We start from the raw sequence: 23,459 nt of genomic DNA on the forward strand, positions 1-23,459 counted from the left end.
CCCATCATTATTACTGTATTTGGCATATGAATATGCCATGGGGAGCTTGCCAGGCTCTCCCATGCAGGCAGGAAACTCTCGGTAGCTTGCCAGGTTCTTCGAGAGGGAGAACTAGGCTATAAGATGTCCGGGAGCTTGGTTTTATAGTCTCTGGATCTTGGCTGTTGATGGGATTACACAGCAACGGGGGCAGTTTCTGGGTGTGACCACAGCCCCTGAGCACTGATGCCCTCCCCACAGGAGGTCGCAGTCACCTCAGACAAGATTTAGTTCACATGAGAATGTGAACTTTCAAAGTCTGGTTTCTCTCTCTGCTGGAAAATGGGGGATCTGGGTGAAAGAGGCCCAGTCCTGATCCGAGCAGGCTTGGAGATCTCTGCCCTGGGTCCCGCACACCTGGGTTCCTCTGCCAGTTCCTTCATGCGTGAGGCTCATTCAAGCGTATGGAGAGTGGCCTTGAGCATGGCTGTGGCTGGTTTCCAGAGGTCTTCAGCTGCCAGGACTCTGCTCAGGGTGGGGAGGGAGTCTCAACCCACCCCCTTTGAGGGGTCCCAGTGAAGACAGCCAGGCATGGGGGCAAGAGACTCTGCCCTCTGCAAAATAGCAAATAAAAAAAATATCTTCCATGGTGCCAGAAAGATCGTGTATACAGCGGGTAGGATGTTTGCCTTGCATGTGGCTAACCTGGGTTTGATTCCTGGCACCCCATATAGTCCCCCAAACTTTCCAGGAGTGATCCCTGAGCACTGAGCTTGGAGTAAGTCCGGAGAACCACTCTGGTATGGCTCAAAAAAAGTCAAAACCAGCATCCAGACTTTTCCCCTCTGGAGAAGCCTGTGTTTTCTCTTCAACTTGCATTTCGCTCTTTCTTTTCCCTCACACTTCCCTAAATTTCTTTCAGTAGAAGTGGTTTTGCAGCATATGTGTGTATGTTTACGCACATATATGTACACATACACTTATGTATATATACAGACATATACATATATGTATATGTCTTTTCTTCCTTGGCTGGAGATCTAGAACAAGGCTCAGGGTGCTCACCTTGCACAAAGTTACTAGGTATGATCCCCGAGCGCAGAGCCAGGAGTGAGCCTTGAGCACTAGCTGCCGGCCCCAGCTCACATGGCCCATCAGCTCCGGGCGGTGGAGTGAAGCGTTTCTCTGGGTTCTTGATCAAGCTGATTATCCTTGCAGAAAGATATAGGTGTCTTTGCCTCTGTATGACCAGGCCTGGAAGCCACGGGAGGGCAGGAACTTTCTTCCCTTTGTCAGTGCTAGAGCAGCATTAGCACACAGGTGCGTGTAAAGGCTGTGTGCCGAGGCCTGGCCTCCATCATTACCACTGGGCTTCTGTCCAAGGCGGGGACGCATCTGGCCCTTCAGCCTTCGGCTGGCCTCTGGGCGCCGGCGTAGCTCCTGGTTCAGAGGGTTGGGCCCCAGACCAGGTGATCTCCAGCTCATTGGTGGGTGGAATGGTCAATACTGTGGAATCTCTTTAGGTATACTGTAGAGAAAAGGAAACATGAATATCTAAGAAAAATAGACTGAGTTAAGTCCTGTCGCAATATGCCCTTCCAGAGGCCTTTTGTGGGGGGGGGGGTTCATGTGACGATAAGCTTGGCGGGAGACATCAGAGGGCTGCGGCTTGCCTGGTGTGCTCACGGCCGGGGGTTTTGTTCCTGGTACCTTCCTGTGTAGCCCTGGTGGCTCTGCCACCCAGAAAACAATAAATGCAATAAAACCAAGAAATTGATCATTAAGAAGTTGTTTATTGGCAATGACAAAAAGGTTAAGGGTTTACAGCCTCATAAAGAAATGGCGCTATGAAATAGGATGATAATAAATAAAAGTTCGTAGAAGTGGTTGGTGTATCATTTTTTTTAATAGGTGGTGTGGGGGTCATGGCAGTGCACAGGGCTTACTCCTGGGGAAACTCAGGGGAACATCTGTGTGCCAGGGGCAGAACTGGGTCAGCTGCATACCAGGAATGCACCTCACCTGCTGTTCTACCTCTGTGGCCACTGCAGTCTTCTTTTATGCTGCTTTTAGATCTGAAATAGCCCCACAGTTTTGAATAAAAGCAATATAGGGCTGGAGCAATAGCACAGCGGGTAGGGCGTTTGCCTTGCACACGGCTGACCCGGGTTCGAATCCCAGCATCCCATATGGTCCTCTGAGCACTGCCAGGGGTAATTCCTGAGTGCAAAACCAGGAGTAACCCCTGTGCATTGCCAGGTGTGACCCAAAAAGCAAAAAAAAAAAAAAAAAGCAATATAGACTTCCCAGGCTGGCTGTGCTAGTGCCCAGGGGTTCTGTGCTGCTGGGGACCCCAGGGCCACAGCCGGTGGCTTTGGGGCTGCAGGTGGTGCTGGGAGCCGAAAGGGGCCCTGTGCACATAGAACATGCACCCCCGGACTCGTGTGCCCTGCCCCCTCCTCCTTTGCTCTGAGCTCCCCCTCTGCTTTCAGGGGCAATTTTTGTTCATTTTTGTTGGGGGGGGGCACACCCAGCTGTGCCAGGCTTACTCCTGGCTCTGTGCACAGAGACCAAGGCTCCTGTGGTACCCAAATGGAATCCGGTTGGCCACATGCAGGGCACGTGCCCTACCTGCTGTACTACCCACTCCGTCCCAGGTTTTATGTTTAAATGTAGTCTTGGGCTATGGGTCCTACCAAAATCGCACTCACTGCACTGATTCATAGACATTCGGGCTTCAAACCTAAGTGTGCTATTGAAATGTGAAATAGGTTTGCGACCCAGCTGTGAAATACACTTAGCCTGAGTTCTGACTGGTTTTGCCGTCTTATCTGTTCTGTCCCCCAGCTCTGGCCAGTGGGGCTGTGCCGCGGACGCTGGTAAGAGTCTGTTTCCCCCAGATAGTCTACGCCCTGTGTAAGTGACAGATCCTCTGAGACTCACGGATGGAAAGAAGGGAGGGGATGGCTTGGTGAAATGGCAGATTGAGAACATAGGAATATTGTGTGGAGTGGAGCAGCGGCCTGGATTCCGAAACTAAGACTTGAATGTATGTTAGGTGTGAGCGTGCTCCCAGGGCCCCTCTCAGGGATGGGGAAGCCACACTTCAGAATTCGGGTAGAGTCAGTGGTCGAGCACCACTCCCAGATCGGGGGGGGGGGGGCGGGGGGGGCGTTTGACTGCGGCAAACATCATTTGACCTATGGGCGGAAAGTGAGTGGACACACAGCGAGTGCCTGTTTTGTGTGAGCACTTCTGCTCCCAGGTATGTAACACTGCGTCTCTTCAGCCCAGGAAGATGGTGTGCAGGAGACCTCTGGGTGCATAATCAGTTCCTCAGAGGGGCGCAAAAGATCAGCACAGAAGAACCAATTTCCCAGAAAGAGAATTCCTTCCTTTCTGGTCAGGCCAACATGGGCCAGGGCAGGGGGCCCTCCTCATGCTTTCCTCAGAGGGGCAGGTGGGCTTCCAGAGCCCTGGCTGGCCACCACACCACTCAGACCCCGGGAGCCCCTGCAGCCCCTCCCAGGCCCTTCCCTTGCCCCTATTTCAGAGCTGGTCGCTAGCAGTCATTAGCAGCCTGCCTCTGCAGGGGTCAGCTCCTCCTCAGAAGCTGTGCTTATGGGCCATCTGTCAGTGGCGAAAGGCCTTCTACACAGCCGCCATTTAATTTTTATTTTTTACAATTTTTATTTTATTTTCATAAAAGTAGTTCACAGTAGTTCATTACAGATAATATTCAAACACCAGTCCCGCCACCGAACACCTTCCCACTACAATAAGAGGGATGGACGTGTGTGAAGGTTGTTGTATTTCATTCTGGAGCCATTTCCGCTCATATATAAAAGAATATAAGCAAGGATGTTAAAACCAAACAAATGTGTGCTACTTTTGATAAGTAAGTGGGCTAGAGTATAAGAGGTTGCACGCTTCAGGAAAATCTGTATCGCTCTCTTCCAGGAACTTTAGTTTATAGTGTCTGGATCTCGGCTGTTGATGAGATTACATGGTGCCGGGGGCAGTTTGTGGGTGTGACTGCCAGGCTACTGGAAAACTGGGGAGCTGGGGAGAGGAGGCACGGCTGCCGTTTAAGTGTGTTATTTCGCATGTGGAGTGCAGTGAACATAGTGTCCAAGGCTGGGCCCACCTCAGGGGCAAAGGAGAACATATACAGGGCTCTCCGGAGGCAGTTGGCTGCTTCGGGGGACGCAGTCACTGAGCCTGCCTTTCTCTTTCCGCCCGAGGAAGTCCCCTTAAGTGCCCGAGCGCCTTCTGGCTCACTCTGCGTCCGCTGGACTTGATCGACTGTGTCACCTGCGCAGGAGTTGAGTGTGGAGCCGAGCTCCGTTTCAGGACCTCCCTGATCTCATGCAGACGGCTTGGCCGTATGTAAGTGATTTAGCAGTCATGCGGCCAGGATTTGCAGAGTAAATAATTTCCATCTCCATTACTCTATCTTTGCATTCATGAACACTTGCAGGAACATAATATTCTCCCACCAGATTGATGCAAGTTAAAAGAATCAGACCAAAAGTAAATAACACACAATTTGAAATCAGTCTAATTTAAACATTTGAAGACCTGTTGGGTTTTTTTTTTGTAATAGCTGCCAATGATTAGTTTTTAATTCATAATGCCAGCAGCTGATAAGGTATAGATGTAGTGAGGAATTAAATTGTGTAGGTTTTTTTTTGGGGGGGGTAGGGGGCAGTCTGATTTGAAATGGCATCATATGCACTGTGTAACTTACAATTATCTTATACATCTAGAGTCTTTCTTTAAGCCAGCATATTTATTTGTTAAGGGGAAATCTAATCAGAATTTTGATACCTAGTGGACTCTTAAGAGAGTGTTGAGAACTCGCTCCTGATGAAATATTAAAAATGGTCACTTTTTAGTGGTATGTGTGTCTCTCCTGCCACCCGCCTTGTCCAGGGCCTGATTCCATGGGGGTCTGGGTTGACTTAAAATCAAAAATGTTGATGCTGAAAGTTCATAACCATAGAGCATTAATTTTGTTCCTTGCATGTCAACTCGCTGACCAGTTTCACGACTCCCTTATTGATGTGATAAGGAGGAAGCCGTTGCTCTCAGGACAACCATGAGACATTTTTAGACAGGAAACAGCTTCCTTTTCAGTAGCTCCAGGAGGTGACATTTGAGTCTAAGGGGTGAGCCCACTCTTGAGAATGCAGGAGGGCCATGGGGGTGGGGGTGGGAGGGAGAGAGAATAGAGAGAGAGAGAGAGAGAGAGAGAGAGAGAGAGAGAGAGAGGTGGGAGAGAGGGAGGGAGAGGGAGAGAGAGAGAGGAGAGAGGAGAAAGGGAAGAGAGAGAGAGAGAGAGGTGGGGGAGAGAGAGAGAGAGAGAGAGAGAGGGAGGGAGGGAGAGGGAGAGAGAGAGAGGAGAGAGGAGAAAGGGAAGAGAGAGAGGGAAGAGAGAGAGAGAGAGAGAGAGAGAGGAGGAGCGTTTGCACCTGTGAGAGGTGTGAGGCTTGGCCAAGGCTTGGCCCTGGTTTGTTTTATGGGAATGAAAGCGGGCCAGGTGCGGCCGTTGCTCAGGGCCACTGTGTGAGGGCCCAAGGCGATGGGCCTGCACGGCCTTTTTTTTCCTCTTCTCTTCTTTTCCCCCCTTTTTCTTTTTTTAAAAACTAATTGGCCCATGTTTAGTTTACTGAATGTCATCTGGACTCAGTAAAAAGCAAGTGACCTGCATTGAATTAGTGTAATTGTAATACAAACAGAATATCGCATAGTTTTGGTCTTCTACAGGAAAGGAGAAAGTTGGAGAGATCTTTCTGTTTGATAGATAGAAACTGAGGCTACAGGGCCCAGGCCGGTTCATGCCTGCTTCTGCCGCACGTGTCTTTTTGTAACGTCAGTACTTGGACTTTTAGGGAACTTTTTCCTAGAAAAAAGAAAAATACTGGTTTTGTCCCTCTGAAACTTACTATTAAAGTGGTTTTCATTTTTTAAAAAATCTTACAAGTGAAGTATATTAAGTCATGAATCTGATTTCTTTTTAGTCTTCAGAAAGTTAACGTTGCCTAACTGGAAGTTCTTTTCTCTCCTACCAGGATTGTTGGGTCTCTGGCATATCATTTAACCTCTGTCACGGCTAATGTTGCAAGGTCCCTTCAAGTGCCATTTTATTAGTTTGAGATATTTATTATATTTTTTTCAGAGAATCAATAGCTATATTTACCGAGGGTGCAAAGAACTAAAGAATTTAAATATTTATAATGATTTCTTTAAAATTTAAAGGCTCTGACTTAGATTTAACCATTTGATTTGAATTTGAAGATGTCACTTAAAAATGTGGTCTGCCATTCTGGAAGTGTTGTGTGACTACACTTTATGCCCTTTATACATTATGCCCTTATATTTAGATGCCCTTATATTCTTTCCTTTAAAAGATAAAGGAAAATGAGGTACGGACAGGTTAAAGCCTCTTTTAATAATGCCAGAACCTTCCTTCTGCTTTCCTTTTTTTTTTTTAAATGTTCATCCACTGAAATGTCTGATTTCTTTCTGCTCATTCTTGAAGGCAGAGACCTCCCTGTCTTCCTTTCTCATCTCGTGTCCCTCAGCACACACTGGTGCAATAACGTAAAAGGGAATGAGGATGTCCCTTAGAGTCGTACTCATAAACGCCTGCTGCCTGGCAGGGGAGCTGGGAGAGTTTAGGCGGTGTGTCTTGCATGCGGCCATGGCCTTGTGCCTGGGTTGAAGCCCAGCATCACATCTGGTCCCCCCAGCACCGCCAGGCCTGGCCCCTGAGCACCACCGCTGGGTGCCCTTCGTCCATCCCCCAAGATCTGCTCTGTAAGCAACATTCCAGTGACAGTCTTGGCGTTACGGTGGCTGCCCCGGTGGGGTCCTCACCCCTCCATTCCCTGTCTCTTCCCCACATACAACAGTGGTGGTCTTCATCCCGAGTGGTTGTGGGGATTCAACTAAGTCACTGGCATTAAGCCCCCAGGGAACACCCTGCAAATACCGGTGGAGAGAGCGCTGTTCTCTCTGGAGTGTTTGAGGTAGAGGGAAGGCCGCGTGGCCTGTCTCGGCGTGATGGCGGGGAAGCCCTCAGAGAGCAGGCCTGCTGCAGGCACAACGCGCAGGAGGGCGGGTCTGTCTCAGGAGCAGGGGAGCTGCCTGCAGCCCAGGCCCGGGAGTTTGTCTCTTCTGTTTTGATGGGGTGAAGGGTTTGGGTCCCACCCATCGGCACTCAGGGCTGACTCCTGGCCCTGCGCTCAGGGATCACTCCTGGCAGGGCTGGGGGGACCCCTCGGGATGCCGGGATGGCTCATGGCAAAGGCCCCACCCACTGCTCCAGGCCGGAAGGGGTGGGTTGGCACTAGAGGTGGCCCCTGAGACTCCCAGGAGGCCGTTCTGCAGACCAGATGGAGGACAGACCCCCGAGACAGAGGGGCGTGGTGGCCGGTCACTGTGGCTTTAGAGGGATGTGTCTGGCTAGTCCAGAGTGCAAAGCAGACATGCTGGCTGGGCCAGGATGTAGGAGACGGTGGAGGCCATGGTCACACCTCTCCTCTGTAGCGGTTGCAGGCCCGCTCCTGGACCCCCTCAGCCCCCCAGGGGCGCTGTAATGAGTTCCTCCAGTACCGGGCCCGAAGCTTCTGAGCGCGCTTAGGAAACCGACCTCCCGGGCCCAGCGGGATCTCGGGGTGAGGCTCAGGCTCCCTCGGGAGCACTGCCTCTGGGCAGGATTCCAACCCCCGGCCTAGGGCCAGGGGCGCTGGTATGGGGCCCCCGAGTCTCACCCTTAGCACCACATTCCTCCACCCCTACCCCTGCCGTGTTATTTTTTTTAATTAAAAATTTAAAAATAAAATGGTTTTAATGAAAATTTTAAATGTGTAATAAAGTAATGACTGGTAAAGGGTGAGCGGTTTTAAGTATCCCGTCGATCCTCGCCATTCCCTTACTGGATTCGCGAAGCCTAGTCCAGCAAGCTTCTGGTGGGTAACTTCTTTTCTCCTCCTTTTCTTCTGCAGCTTTCTGGCTTTGGGGGAGGGGCCTGGCCCCTCCCGTCCCCATCTTTGACCTTCACCCCTTCTTTGGGTTAGGAAGCACCTCGGCTTGGTTCTTCTCATTTTGAGAACAGCCCACTGTGCTCTGGAGGGGCACTCTTCCTGCCCCTCTCCCTTGGAGCCAGGAGAAGCCAGGGAGCCCTTGGTTCTGGCCCCCGAGCCCCGGCAGGAGTGATTCCTGAACGGAGAGGCGGGAATAAGCCCCGAGCATCGTGGGGTGTGGCCCCAAAACAAAAAAGAAAGATTTTAATCATCTTCCTAAATGCCCTTTTCACACTCTTGAGATGCTGGGATTAATCTCCAGGGCTGCTTCCGTGGATTTCTCCTCAGCAGGTTTGCCCCTGTGCTTTCTGTCCTGGTTACTACTGGGAGTGCCACCTGGCTGTCGCCAAGCTGGAGGTCTGGAGCGAGCCCACTCTCAGTGTGGCTCGCTCCCACCAGTCGCCAGCCCCTGGCTTTAGCGCTGCGTCCCTGTAGTTCCTTCCTGGCCAGTTCCTCTGCCTCTTGGCTGTTAGTTATTCCCGGTTCCCAGGCATCTTGCCTCCTTACTCCTGCTCAGGTACTTCCCTTCTTTCCAGCTCCGTCTCCCTGTTCTCTGTCTGGCCTCAGAGCTTTCTTCTGGGGTTTTCCATCGTCTCCTAATGGTTCCGATTGTGTTCAGTCTCTCCCCCTTGTCCCGAGTACCCCTCGTGGTGCCGCCAGATCAAGCACTCTCTGGTGACACAAATTCCCGTTTCTCTCCTAAGACCCTTCCTTTAAACGGTGATCACGTTCCCTGGTCTCCAGGTTAAGTGCCAGATGCTTTGGGGTGCCCAACAATACTCTGGGCTCTGCCTGCTTCTTTATCCAAGTGAGAACCCCGTTTCTTTTAGCCTCACCCTCATTGGTAGGTGTTTGGTTCTTCTGCTGTCCCTTCCCTAACCGAGGGCTCCTGCATCTGCTTCCATTGCTCATCTGCCGAGTCTAACTAGGACCCTTGCCCCCTGGGTGCTGTCAGAGCACCCGCACACCCCAGGATCCCAGGATTCACCGCTCTCTGCTGTAGTCTGCCTGACTTTTTCACCGAGTTCCAGGCTTATTGAGAACACGTGTAACTTCCTTCCTGCATCTTCAGTTTCTGACCTCTACTTGGTGATACTGTAGGAATAAAAGAAATGGTTACTGTCCCCCCCCACTCTCCCTCTAATATCCTCACAGAAATATCTGCATTTGAAGCATATATTATTTGCATTAAAAACAATTAGTGGGGAGGGTGAGACCGTCGTATGGATCAGCCCAGAAAGAGAAGAACATCTTCTCCCTTACCCATTAGCCACTTGAGTGCTTCCATGCGTTCAGCCCTGGGTGATGCCTTGCATGAATGAAATCAAAAGAGTAAGAGGGAAGGACTGGTCTTATAATTAGCATTTTTCTTTGACAAAGCAGTTCTTTCAGTAATTCATTTTTACACTCATAATTCATCATATTTTATTTTTAGTCCACTCTAGTTCTAGGGAAACAAACTAGAAACCTTTAGGTTAGCATCTAAAATGCTAATTTTGAACTTTTCCGAATGTAGTATGGCACACATCCAACGCAATCTGTTAAAAATTTTCCTCTGGGTCAGATCGAAGTCGAGGAGAATGAGGTCACTCTCCTGTGAACCCAGCTTGTACTTCAGTCTTTGTCTCCAGCGAGTTGCCCAATTCACAATTCCGTTTGTATCTGGAATTGGGGAAGCTGAGTTTAATATGGACTTTTGCCAATGATAGCAAATCTTGGCAAGATAGTCATGTTCTCTGTGCTCAATTATATAGTTTTATTATAAAGTTTTTTCACATGTTTATTTGGAGGCACCACTCATAGATGCTTTATTCTTTGGGTAGTTAATCATCCACTGTCAAATTTCCCTTCCATTCTCAGAAGCCAGAGACGCCATGCATTGCTGTGTCTCTGCTAGCGTCACGGGTTCCGGTGCCGGACAGGTATCTCAGCCGGCATTGCTTCTGAAGCCCTCTCTGGGGGAATCGGAGACCCAAGGGCAGCAGAGAGGGGCGGACTGGGTCCCACTCGAGACCCCTACTGTTCATCTGCTCTCGGTGGGTGTTGGGGGACCCCCCGGCCCCAGGAGCTCCAACCTCAGCAGGAGAGACCATGTATCGCACTCCCAAACCGCTGGCCGGACACTGAGGAAGGGAGAGTGGGATGCTGGGGACACGGTGCAGGGGCCAGCGAGGGCACCTAGCAGATGGCTGCAGGCTGGATGGAGCACAGGGCCCGGGCCAGGCTCATGCTCTACTCACAGACACTGAGGCCAGTCCCGAAGAACGTCAGGGAATGCTGGTGAGCCCTTCCTCATTCTATCTGAGTCAGGCCGGAAGTAGGGAGGGTCTGAGCACCGGGCTGAGGAGTTCTGGCCGAGGATTTAGGCTGCTCCTTGTGGAAGGTTACTGTGGCACACGAGGCTGAAGCCAGGGGCCCAGAGGAGGCAGGGAGGTGCTAGGGAGGGGTCCTGGGAACAGTGGGGGTGTGGAGATGGGGGTTTTATGTGGTACGGGGATTCTGTGAACTTCTGGCTTCTCCACTTCTTAGTTGGACACAGCATTTCTGCCTGTTTTCCCAAAATTGAAGGGTGGCATTGGATTAAAACCCTTTCGGTACAAAGAAACATACTTGAAAGGCACACAGCCTCGCTTCTTTCCATCTCTTTCGGAGCCAGGGCAGTGCAGCGCCAACCAGGACCCTCTGCTGCCTGCAGGGCCTGTGTGCCCCCATGCCACTCTTCGGACCCACTCCTCCCTAAAGACATGGCTGTGGGTGCTTGAATCCCCACAGCAAGCTTTCCCGGCGTGGCTCAGCTGCACCCAAGGTGCCTGTCACACCCCGGTGGCGTGGAATCAGTGAAGCTGGTGTGATCGCCCACGCTCCTCGGGAAGTGCGTGTCAGGACGTGGCTGCAGGAGGCTGGCGGAGAAGGAGGGGACGGCAGTGCGGGGAGCTATGAGCAGCCCCATCCCGAGTGGTGGCTGGAGTGACGGGCAGAAGCAGGGAGGATATGGACAGCAGGCCTTCCTTAGCTGCAGGGGAAAGCCCCAGCGCCCCCAGGGTGCCTGATGGGGGTGGACCCTGCAGGGGCTCATTTACATGCAGTTGGCTCACATGTCATGTACAAAGCATGAAGTTCATAGGTGAAGTTCAGTAAAAGAGTAATAATCACTACTGATAAACTAAAGCTAACATGGTGACACACTGAAATAAAAATTATGTGAATGTGGTTTCAGTCTTGTTCTCGCCTTCAGAGTAGCTTATTGTCCATCATCTTCCCCGACCTCAGTTGATGGCAGGTATGAAACTGTGGAGAGGGACATCAAGCTAAGGCGACTCCTGTGGGTACTCCAGAGAGCACTGAAAAAGCTTCACAAAGAGATGCCTCCATAAACACCATAGAGGCATCAAAACAGAACTCTCCAGAACATTCACGCACTTACAGGAAGGCAAGAAAAATAGGAATAAACGAACAGAAAGCAAAATATAAAATGAAAACTTAAGTCTTCACATATTAATAATCATGTATTGTCACATTAAAAAATGCATAAATGGCCTAATATACCTATTAAAAGGCAGAGATTGGAAGAGTAGCAAAAACAATAGAATCAATGGATATGGCAAATGTCCCCCACTCCCGCGTCCCTCAAAAAGATATCTCTGTGTGTATTATATAATCAAAGTGCATGCAGTCTGCAAGAAACGTCCTTCAAATATGACACAATAGGCATGCTGTAAGTAAAGTGGTGGGGAAAATGTATTACGCAAATTTGAATCCAAGGAAAGCATCACTGTATCACTGTCACGGTCACTGTCATTTGTCAATTTCCTCGAGCAGGCACCAGTAATGTCTCTATTCCTCCCAGCCCTGAGATTTGAGCAGCTTCTCCTTACTCGTCTTTCCCAGTGATTGGAGGCTCTTTCAGGGTCAGAGGAATGAGACCTATTGTTACTGTTTTTGGCATATCGAATATGCCACAGGTCGCTTGCCAGGCTCTGCCCGTGCGGGCGGGATACCCTCGGTAGCTTGGCGGGCTCTCCAAGGAAAGCATAGATGACTTATTGATGGCAGGTGAAATAGACTTCAAAGCAATGCCTCTTACCAGAGACAGAGACATTCTGTGATGATAAGTCAATCCGCTTATTGACTTAGCAGGGAGAAGACGTAGCAATCCTCAGTGTGCATGCATCAAATATGGGTGGTCAAATATGCAAAGCAGAATGTAGAAACTGAAAGGCTTGCTAGCCACATCCAGTTATTAAACTTCCACGGCCTCTCAGAGTCATGAATACAGCTGGATCGGTGAAGGTGATAAAAGCCGAGTGGCTGCCAACGGTGGCCACTAGGACCACCATGATTTAGAGGGCGCTCCCCAGAACCCCAGCAGAGCACCCTTGTCTCAGGTGCTGTTGGAACATATACCAAGAGTGACCGTAGCCTGGACTATATGACACACTGAGCAAATTCAAAAGAAGTTGGGCCAGGGAGACTACTCTGAGGGCTCATGCACGAGTTGCGTGCAGAGAGCCCAGAGCGCATCCTGGGTGTACCACATGGTCCCCCACCCCTCTAGGAGTGACCCCTCCTCCTGTACTGCTAGATGTGGCTCCCCAAAACAAAAAATACAAAATCTGCCAAACAAACAAAAAAAATTAAAGAAGTGAAATCATGGAGTGCATTCTCCAAATACAGTGAAATCAAATGAGAATGAGGTAGGAGAATGAAATTCTCCAAATGCTTAAACACTAAACAACATACTTCTAAATAATTAATGAGTCAAAGAGGAAGTGTCAAGGAATTCTTAAGAAAATAACTATGTGAACAAAAGTGCAAAGCATCAGAATCTGTAGGATAGTTAAAACAGGGTTGAAAGAAAAATTAATAGCACTAAATACTCCAGTAGGAAAGAAAAGAAGTCAGCAATCTAATCTCCTTCAGAAGCTACAAAAAAAGAAGAACAAAGTGAATTAAAAGAATAAGAAAGGGAATAATAAAGAGCAGAAAAAATAAAATTTAAGACCAGAAAATAAATAAATAAAAAAACAAGAAAGGCTGATGAACAGGATGGTGGTAGTTTGTTTTTAATAAAATGTGATAGACTTTAACATGTCTAGGAAAAGAGAATAGAAACGGAGGTTAGGGTTCTCTGCCTAATTTTTAGCAACTGCAAATGAGATAGTGCATTTTCAATGCTGGCATCATTGCTCATTGCTAGTATGTTGAAATGCCTTTTCTTTTTTTGCATAAAGGCAGAGCCAGGGGTGAACCTTGCACAGAACCAGTCAGCCCTACTGAGTGTGGCCCCCAAACTGAACCAACAAATCGAACTTCTCCAGGGGATTCCAATATATAGCCATTGTTGAGAGCCACTGGCCAAGTGTTTGGATTTGGAGGTAGTTAAGGCTTTCTCCAGCAATATGGAAGCAGAAACTAAATTTTTTATGTTTTCACTTTCGGTCACTCTGATTTATTTGTGTTGACTCATTGATTCATGTCTTTCATGTTTGAGCAAAGCACGACCCCGTTGAAAGACTTTTTTTCAGAAACATATTTAATTCTTAGCTTGTCAAACTGCATATCCCTGACACCCAGGATTCCTTCAGATGGTAGAACGTGCCACGTTTTCAGTGCTCTTCCTTTTTCATTCTTCTCATCTGTTTTGTTGTCTGTTTTCATTCTCTTTGATGCTGGTTTTGTGGATGGCCCAGTGAGCTCTGTCTGCTGGGTGCGGTTCCAGGCCCTGAGTCTGGCTCCCCGAGTGATGTTCTAGCTCCCGTGGAGAGTTCAACCACGGGAAGCCTCAACAGCTTTAACCTCATTCGCAGCCCATGTGGGCCCAGCGGCCTCTGCCTGAGCTTGGCCATCCTGTTGGAAAGAGCACAGAGGCGGACTTGCTTCCAACTGGCCTTTCCCCACGTAACTGTGTGGTGAGATGTACTGAGGTGCCCTGGGTCCATCAGATCCTCGTCAGGCCTCTGCTCTTGGAATGCTGGGAACTAAGGGCAGCTGAGGCTTAAGTAAATATGGATGCCCAGGAGTTAATATTCTCTTGTAGTCTATTAATTCCCATGTGGGTTGGAGCGATAGCACAGCAGGTAAGGGCATTTGCCTTGCACTCGGCCAACCTGAGTTTGATTCTTCCATCCCTTTCGGAGAGTCCCACAAGCTACCAAGAGTATCCTGCCCGCACGGCAGAGCCTGGCAAGCTACCCATGGCGTATTTGATATGCCAAAAACAGTAACAACAAGTCACACAATGGAGATGTTACTGGTGCCCGCTCGAGCAAATCGATGAGCAATGGGATGACAGTGAAACAGTGATAACTCCCATGTCACATAGCATAGCATCAGTTGTCTTCCTGTGTCTATACAAAAAGGACATTGCTAAATAAACCATACAAATGACATAAAGGAAAGAGAAAAACAATATAGGCTTATTAGTTGTGCCTCAGTTTCACTGTTGTGGAAGTGGCTCAGTAAACCTCAAGCTCCCTGCAGGAGCAACAAAGACAACCCGGTGTTTTCCAACACTGAGGTAACCGGCGAGCTCTGGCAGTGGGCCTTGCTCGAGCCCGACCGCCTCTATGCCGTGTGGTCCCCTCTCGGGGTCCCGCATTGCCGGGTCCCTGGCACCTTTGGCGTGAGCCCGTTCCTAGGAAACCCACAGCTTGGGCCGTCTCCGACCACACTCCATCCCCCTCCAGAGCCCTGGCATCTCCACCGACACCAGCGTCCTGAATCCCCGCCCCCGTGGCTTCAGATGTTGCGGGGTTGTCGTTGGGAAAGCCTGCACCGAGCCAGGGCTGGGCAGCTGGCAGGCCCTGGCCTGTGCCCCGGGGGCTCTGGCTGTCGGCCCCTCAGATGTCTGTGCTGGGGTGATCCACAGGTCAGGATGGGGGGCATGAAAGACAGGCCACCTGGAACCCAGTGCCTCTGAGTTCTTGCTCTCTCTGCGCAGCGCTGAGCTGGTCAGTACGGGTGCTGTCGACCGGCCGTGGGCGAACTTCAGTTACTGATGCATGCTGGTGAACTCTCAGCAGGCACCATGCCGCCCGGCTTCGTGTTGCTCACAGTGCTTCGTTGTACGTGGCCTTTCGGAGATTTGGGCTCGGAGCCACGGTAGGGAGGGCAGAGAGCTTGCCTCGCACACAGCCAGCCCTGCTCACCCACACTGCATACGGTCCCCTGAGCCCGGTGACTCTTGGCCCTTCCCCGAGGCCATTGCAGCAGTGCGGGGGGACCTCCAGGGCTGTACCCACCATGCTCAGGGACCCCAGAATGCCCGAAATCGAAGCCACAGATGTCTGCCCTTGCTCATGAATAACTTCCTGGCCCTGACGTTTTGCTGTTTGGGGATTCTGCCCTTAGCCATGTCCCTAGCCATGCAGTTGGGTCGTCCGGCTGCTGTTGCTTGGGGTTCTCCACTGTTGGCACCCCTGGACTCTGGTCTTCGTGCACAACTTCCTGTCCCTCCCGTGCACTCCAGGGAAGTGCTCGAGGCTCTCCCCTCTCCATCAGGACAGAAATGGGGGAGCAGCACGGGAGACCCGCGGGCCCGGACCTGGGAGCTCCCCGAGGCGCGTGTTCCTGTTTGTCTGCATGGCAGGACTGGCGGTGGCTGCCGTGGGTTAGCCTGCTGCGGCAGCGCAGCTGTGGCCAGAGGACCCTCATGGGCTGGGAAGACAGGCACAGAGGGTGCCCAGGATTTGGGAGCAGACTGCCAACTGTGTGAGTGAGTGTGTGTGTATGTGTGTGTGTGTGTGTGTGTGTGAGTGACTGAGTGTTTGTGTGAGTATGTGTGTGTGTGTGAGTGTGTGTGTGTGAGTGAGTGTGTGTGAGTATGTGTGAGTGTGTGTGTATGTATGAGTGTGTGTGTGAGTGAGTGTGTGTGTGTGAGTATGTGTGAGTGTGTGTATGTGTGTGTGTGTGTGAGTGTGTGGTGTTTGGCTGGGGTAGGGGTGGGGGCTGGAGCATCCACTGTTGCTCAGGGCTTTCTCCTAGCTCTGCACTCCTGGTGGTCCTGGAGATCAAATCCCGGAGGGCCACATGCAAAGCAAGTGCCCTACCCGTTGTACTGACTCTCCAGCCCTGAAATCCTGTGTGAGATTTTTGGTTTTTATTGCATTCATTTTTTTTTGTTTCTTGGCCATACCTGGCCATGCTGGGGGAGTGGGCAGATGCTCATCACTCCTGTCCTGCCCTTCCTTTCTGTCTATGGCCAGAGCTGCTTAGACCTGGTGAGGAAGCTGAGACACGTTGAGTCTGGCCGCCTGGCTTCAGGGAGACTCAGGCCACACGGAGCTAGCCCGGAGGAGCTAGCCTGTGTCCCGGGCCCTTGCCTTCCTAAGGCTCTCGTGACCGTGTGTCTGTTCCAGAATTTGACTCAGCAGCCTGAACCCTCAGAGTTCAGTTCGCTGTTAGGATACAGCCAGGCATAGTCAGTTCTGTGCAGTCCTATGAAACGCTTTCTCATCCTTTATCTCCCGAGTTTGTTACAGATAGCCTTTGGCCCACATAGCTGGGATTCCTGCAGAGGCACTTATTTCTCTGTAATCCAGCCTCTCCTCGGCTTCTGTACGCCCGCCAGTCCAGCTACCTTAGTTGCGCTGAGAATGTCGGCTCCCTCCCCTGCTATGGCCCAGCTCAACTCCTGGTTGCTTTTGGCGCTTTCTTGTCTTCCCTCCGTGGCAGGCAGGGTATCCTTTTGAGACCCAACCGCTTGGCTCCCTAAGACCGCCCCTCATCGGGGAAGTTCCTTTTAGAACTTAATCAAAGGTTCAATATGTAGTTAAGCAACACTTTGTGTAGGACAAACACAGGGACAATCCTAGCCTTTATTGTACTGACAGTTCTTCAATCAAAACCGTGTCAGAGATAAGATAAGGTAGATGGCCTCAGTGTGTGGCCCTGAGGTCGGGCTGGTGGCAGGGAGGGTGAGTGAGACCTCGAATGGCCAGCCAGAACTTTCCACAGTGGGGCCAACTGCCTAATCACCTGCCTCGAACCCAAGAGATTCTTGAGGATCCTTTGTGACTAGCTTAGATTAGCCAAACAAAATAAAGAGTGAGAACATCCACCAAACCCAGTGGACGTGACGGCAGAGGGGCCTTCCTGGAGACTGTGTAGTCTGCTTTTGGGGGGGTACTGTGCAGGATTTATTTGTTCTGTTTGTTTGAACCGTGTGCGCTGTAGTTCAGTGCTTGTTTGAGAATAAGATGTGAACATTTTAGGTTCACTTTATTGTAGGACTCGGTAAATAGGAGTTAGCGTTAAGCTTTTTATCCCCGGGTTTCTAATAGCTACTGCTGAGGTGAGCCTTATATGTTCCGATTATCTGAAGATAAGGCTGCAACTCATTGGCTCAAAGTTCAAAGGGAAGCTTTAGCTTCAAGGACATAAATCGCAGAGTTGTAAGACATCCATTTGTAACCTAAGTGCAGAAGAGCAACATTAATCTAGACAATTCATCACACTAAAGAAAGAAATTAAAATTGCAGCTCTCCCTCCACCCAAAATTTTGTTTTTTCTTTATTACTGTGTCTGAACCTTCGGTGTGTTTTCCACATAGGAAGAGAAGTTCAAAATAAAGCAATGACCAGTCTCTTTCAATGATTACAAAAAAGCTTAGTCTCTAAGTATGGTTATGGATGGTCTTTGTTTTTTTTGTTGTTGTTGTTCTTTTCTTTTCTTTTTTTAAATTTTTTAATTTTTTTGTTCTTCTTTGGATAGTCTTTGTTTTGATGCATAAATATGCATCAGTTCATGTATATTCAACTTGTTTGCGCATGGCAGGAGGGAGAAGGTCACCCAGGCCCAGGATGGAGCAGGACCGAGGCTCCCTGGGAAGGCTGGGGGTTTCTGCAGCCCAGGAATGGGCCTGCGTGCCTGGGGCCTCTCTCAGCTCTGTGTATTGCCTTTGTGTGCAGAGTGCACATAAATGAAGATGACCCAGAAGTCATGGTTCCCTCAACGCACTGGTGTTGGTTTGTACGGTTATATAAACAAACTGTTGAGTAGAGTTAGCTACGGGGTTGGATTCTTTTTACTTCATTTGTTTTACCTTTTAAAACTTTCACAACATCCCACGACATGAAAATGATGACTTCTTTTGTCGAGTGCCAGATAAATAGCTTTCCTGTTTATCATTCAGAGAAAATGATGTTTCAGTCGTGGCATTTCATTTGGAACTGTTCGAGATGCTCAGAACAGAGAGAAATTCGTTATAGAAATTATTAATTTCTAAGAACATTAGGGGTTGATTTAATCTTCACAGGGGTGACAGGCTCTCTCAAGATGACCAAATTTTGAGCTATCTGAATACATTGTCATTAGCCCAGTAGCAAGTTATTAATACTAAGTCACATCATCAATAATAAATGAAACTGATGTATTACCTCAAGCACTAAAATTTAGACTCTTGAGTCATCTCTTTCAAATAAAACAAATCTTAGTTCTACCTAATACTGTTTCATGTCACAGCACTAATTACGTTTGTACGGAAACATTCTGGACTGTAGAAGCAAATGAAGTTGCCTTTAGCCATGCTGAGATTATGAAACCTGGTGTGAAGTAAGCTTGCTATTCAATGGCACAGCTTAGGGACCTTGGTTTGGGGGGAAAAAAAAGGTTAGAACTGCAGTTCTCTTTGAAAACATTAAAAATAATAGATAAACTAAGGAATGATGTGCTCAATGAGCTACAGTCCAAATAGAGGAAATTTAATGGGAAACTATTCCATTAGTAGCAGCTGGGCTGGCTTCCTGAACTGCAGTTGTACTGGAAACCCTAGAACCGCTTACATTTGTTTCCCAGATTTAGGGCCCGATAAAAAGATAGATAAAGAGATTTGTTTATTTGGTGTGCTGTTGTGATTCTTACTGTGTCATTTGGATAATTCTTTCTTTCTTTTTTTTTTAAAAAAAAACTAGGCAATTTTTATGATTCCCACAAATCCACCACCGACATTCAGGAAGCCAGAGCTATGGTCTGACGATTTTACCGATTTTGTCAAAAAGTGCCTGGTGAAGAATCCTGAGCAGAGGGCTACCGCGACACAGCTGTTGCAGGTCAGTGCTGCCCCTCTACGGGAGGGCAAACGGAAACCTCTCCGCTTTCCGCCTGAGCCGCAGTGGCCACGGGTTGCTGCTGACTGATTTCTAAAGAGGTGAGCCTCTCCGGGAGAGACGTCGCTGGACACCCCCATCACGCGCATGTGTGTGCGCATACACACACACACACACACACACACATACACACAATCACTCATACAAACACACACACTCACACAGACGCATACTCACACACACACTCACACACACAGACACACAGATACACACACTCACACACAGCCACATACACACTTACACAGATGCACACTCACACAGAGACACACACTCACACATACAAACACACACAGACACACACTCGCACTCACAAATACACACACAAACACACACTCACACAGACTCACACACACAAACACACACAGACATACTCACACTCACACATACTCACACAGATGCACACTCACAGTCACACACTCACACATACTCATACACTCACACAAATACAGACATTCACATACACGCTCCCACACATACTCATAGACACACACTCACACACTCTTACACTCACACAGATGCACACCTACACACACACACACACTCAGACACACACACTCATATAGACTCACACACTCATACACACACATACACATACACACACACCCTCATACACACACATACACACACACACACACACACACCCTTTTATATGATCCGTGTCTAATGAACTCTGAGAAAGAGAGAAAGCAGGCTCTTAATATCCAGCCACCATGTAAGGCATTTGGCATTATAATTGTCTGGAATACAATTCCATTTGTTCTGTGTTCCAGCAGTGACATGTCTAAAAATGTGCTCCACAGACGAATGTAACCACATGTGATCTAACACATGTATAAAATTCTTCCTAGAGCATTGTACTGGCAAAAGATCGGAAACAACATAAATATCTGTCAGAAAATTGGAGGCTGTCTAAGTCTGTCAAGAGTGTGGTTGGCAAAGTGCATTTATGGGCACCCACGTCTGTGTGTTGATGCCCGGGCAGTGCTTACAGGGTTGTTGCTCGGGGAATAAGCTAGAAGAGGCCTCTGGAGACTAATCTATAGCTGAGAAGCAGGACTCTGAGAGCGGCTTCTTTTTCTTTGTTGGGTTTGGGGGCAGTGCCAGGGATCTAACCCAGAATTAATTTTTTCCCCTGGGTGCTCCTTTTGACCCTTTTGTGGTTTGTGCTCCATACAACTCTTAGCCTTTCCCAAAGTTATTTAGTGGGAACATTTATTTTAAAATATTGTCAGCGTTTCCAGGGAATTTTTGGTACACAAGTCAAGATCCTTTTGGTGTTACTATTGTTTGGCGAATTTTAAGAGCTCAACTCCAAAGAAGTGAACCATAAAAAAAATGGAGTGAGTAGCCCAGTATATGATCCTGATTGTAATTCCAAGTACATTTGATAACTCTTGGATAAATTAGAGTTCTTTTTAATCTTCTGTAATCTTTTCTAATCTAAGATTGTGCTTAAGAAAAGAAATTGTGCTATTTTTAACTTAGCATTTTTCATGACTGTAAGCCATAATCAAGTCAAGTAACCTCAGTGTAATGTGTAGCTCTTACTGTTCCTTCTTGTAGCCTTAGTAAATAGAATATTTTTCACATGAAAAAAATAATAAGCTAAGCATTTTTAGGATAGAAAATCATTTAGAAAATGTTCTATAATTTCCTAATTTTATGAATAAGTCTTCGTAAACTCTGGAGCTCATTCACCAAAGTGGTTTGGTGTGAACTTTAGGCAATCACAAGCTAACATCGGAGCTCTCAAAGTTGTGCATAGAATTGATAAAGGAAGACCTCAAAGACAGAAGAGCAGCAGGGTTGGCTGATGTGACAGAAGCCGGGAAAAGTTTTTCCAACGCCCTCCTGTCCTTCACCAACTATAAGACCAAGATGACTGCCCTCCGACATCCTGATGGATCTCTTTGACAGCCACGTCCATCTGCCCACATACCAATTCCACAGGATGGATATGTCGTTCCCAGCGTTCTCCCTTCTAAAATCTGACACGCCATTTCATCGGTAAAGAAGCGTACAGCACCCAGTCCAGACAAGGTCAGACCCGAACACCTGAAGAATCTGCCACCAGTACTCATCAATACACTGGCTCAGCTCTTTACACGCTACCTGTCTGAATGCAGGGTTCCATCCCAGTGGAAAACCAGCAGGACTGTTCTGTTGTACAAGAAGGGAGACATCCAGACATCAGATCGCTTGATCTGCCTGTTTTCCATCATCTACAAGTTATTCACTTGAGTCATCCTGAATAGGATTGGCAGAATAGACAAAGGACAACCATGTGAGCAAGCCAGGTTCCAAAAAGGATTCAGCACGATCAACCATATCCACACAGTGACCAAGTTCATTGAGATTTTGCCAGAGTTCAAGATGCTGCTCTGTCTAACGTTCATTGATTTAAAGAAGGCCTTTGATTCTGTTGAGACTGAAGTGGTCATCAAAGCCCTAGCCAAACAGGGCGTTCAAACTCAGTACATCAGGATCCTCCATTAGCTGTATTATGGATTCACCACCAGGGTCTCACCATTCTACAAGGAAGTGATCATCAACATAAAGAGAGGGGTTCATCAGGGTGACACCATTTCACCGAAACTCTTCAGTGCTACCCTCAAGAACGTCATGTGACGCCTGGAATGGGAAGGAATGGGAGTGAAGATAGACGATCGGCAACTACACAACCTCCGTTTCGCTGATGACATCGTTCTCATAACACCAAACATTAGCCAAGTGGCACAAATGCTGGCCCACTTCGACCATGAGTGTGGAAAGGTCGGACTGCAGCTGAATCTCACCAAGACAATGTTCATGAGAAACAGACTAGTTCCTGACATTCCATTTGCTGTCATTTGAACGAACATCTCTGAATGCAGATGGTGAATAACTCAACATGACAAACAACCTGGCACCTGGGCTGCGCAGGAGGAAGAGAGCAGTGTGGAACACCTTCAGGAGCGTCAAAGAAGTTGTTAAGAGGACGAAGAACCTCCAGCTCCGGGCACATCTTTTCGACTCCACCATTCTTCCTGCACTGACATACGCCTCAGAGACCTGGGCCCTACAAAAACAGGATAAGAACGCTATTCAGGTCTCCCAAAGAAGAATCAAAAGAGCTGTGCTTGGAATATCACATTTCACTCAAGTGAGAGAAGGAATCCGGAGTTCTACCTCTGTCGACCATCAAGAATCAGGGACGCTGTCTCGTTTGCCAAGGCTTCGAAAATCAGATGGGCTGGACACATAATACAATTTGGAGATGACTGCTGGACTAGAGCTGTTACTGACTGGGTTCCACGGGATGTCAAAAGAAAGCCTGGCCGCCCATCTATGAGATGGTCAGACTTCTTCGTCAAGACTCTGAATGAACGGTTTGAGGCCCTTCATATTCCTGGAGGAGCGGATGCCATTGGGCTATACTGGCACGTGACTGGGACGAATGGAGACATTACTGGTGCCTGCTTGAGCAAATCTATGAGCAACAGGATGACAAGTGATACAAGTGCTGAATAAGGCTCCAAAGCCCATAGAACTTATTTGCCTCACGGAGGTGCCCAGTGGTTGAGTGACATGTCTTTCACATTGCCCTCCCAGCCCTACGCTTTCCTGGGCTTTCTGCTGTGGCTTGGCCTATGTCAATGTCAGGGCTAGTGGACTCTTTCCTCTCTCGCATCTACCGAGGCATGGCACAGCCCCGTGTGGTCCGTCGCTCTATTCAGGAAAAAAGGCCCCAGTCTGTATGGCACCAGTCTGTAAAGTGTGCAGTCACCGTTTGCTTGAGGCTTGAGTGTTATTTGTCCTATGGTATGGTTTTCAGCACTCTCCTTGCAGGCCCGTTCAATGATCCCTTGCCACCTCCTTTTTTTCTTTTTTTTTTTTTTTTAAATAATTTTATTGAATCACCATGTGGAGGGTTACATAGTTCTCAGGATTATGTCGGTTATACAATTCTCAAACACCCTTCCCTTCACCAGTGCCCATCTCCCATCACCAACCCCCCCAGTATACCTGCCACCCCCTCCCACCTCCCCAGTCCCCACCCTTGTACATGATAAGTTCCACTTCGTTTATGCCTTATCTCGATTACATTCCATGTTTCAACACACAACTCACTACCATTGTTGGGGTTTCCCCCAAAAAAGGAAAGCAGTCCTATTGCCAAGGAGGCATTTGATAGTTCTCCACTGCTAAGAATATAGAGATATTAAGTCCCGCTGTTTGTTACATAACTTTTCTTTTTCCCCCTTGCCCCGCGCCACCGAGTTCACGCCTGTTTGGTAATCGCCAC

The 23,459-nt window shown here is 48.6% G+C and overlaps 1 protein-coding gene across 1 annotated transcript in view; it reads left to right on the top strand.

Moving 5' to 3' along the window:
* STK3 (serine/threonine kinase 3) overlaps positions 1-23,459 on the top strand; it is a 199,655-nt gene that overhangs the window by 94,533 nt on the left and 81,663 nt on the right. Inside the window, exon 7 of the mRNA XM_055129423.1 lies at positions 18,980-19,117. Coding sequence (XP_054985398.1) covers positions 18,980-19,117 — 138 coding nt within the window. The remainder of the gene's footprint in view (positions 1-18,979; positions 19,118-23,459) is intronic.

This window comes from Sorex araneus, chromosome 2 (assembly GCF_027595985.1).
Source record: "Sorex araneus isolate mSorAra2 chromosome 2, mSorAra2.pri, whole genome shotgun sequence".
Classification (NCBI taxonomy): domain Eukaryota; kingdom Metazoa; phylum Chordata; class Mammalia; order Eulipotyphla; family Soricidae; genus Sorex; species Sorex araneus.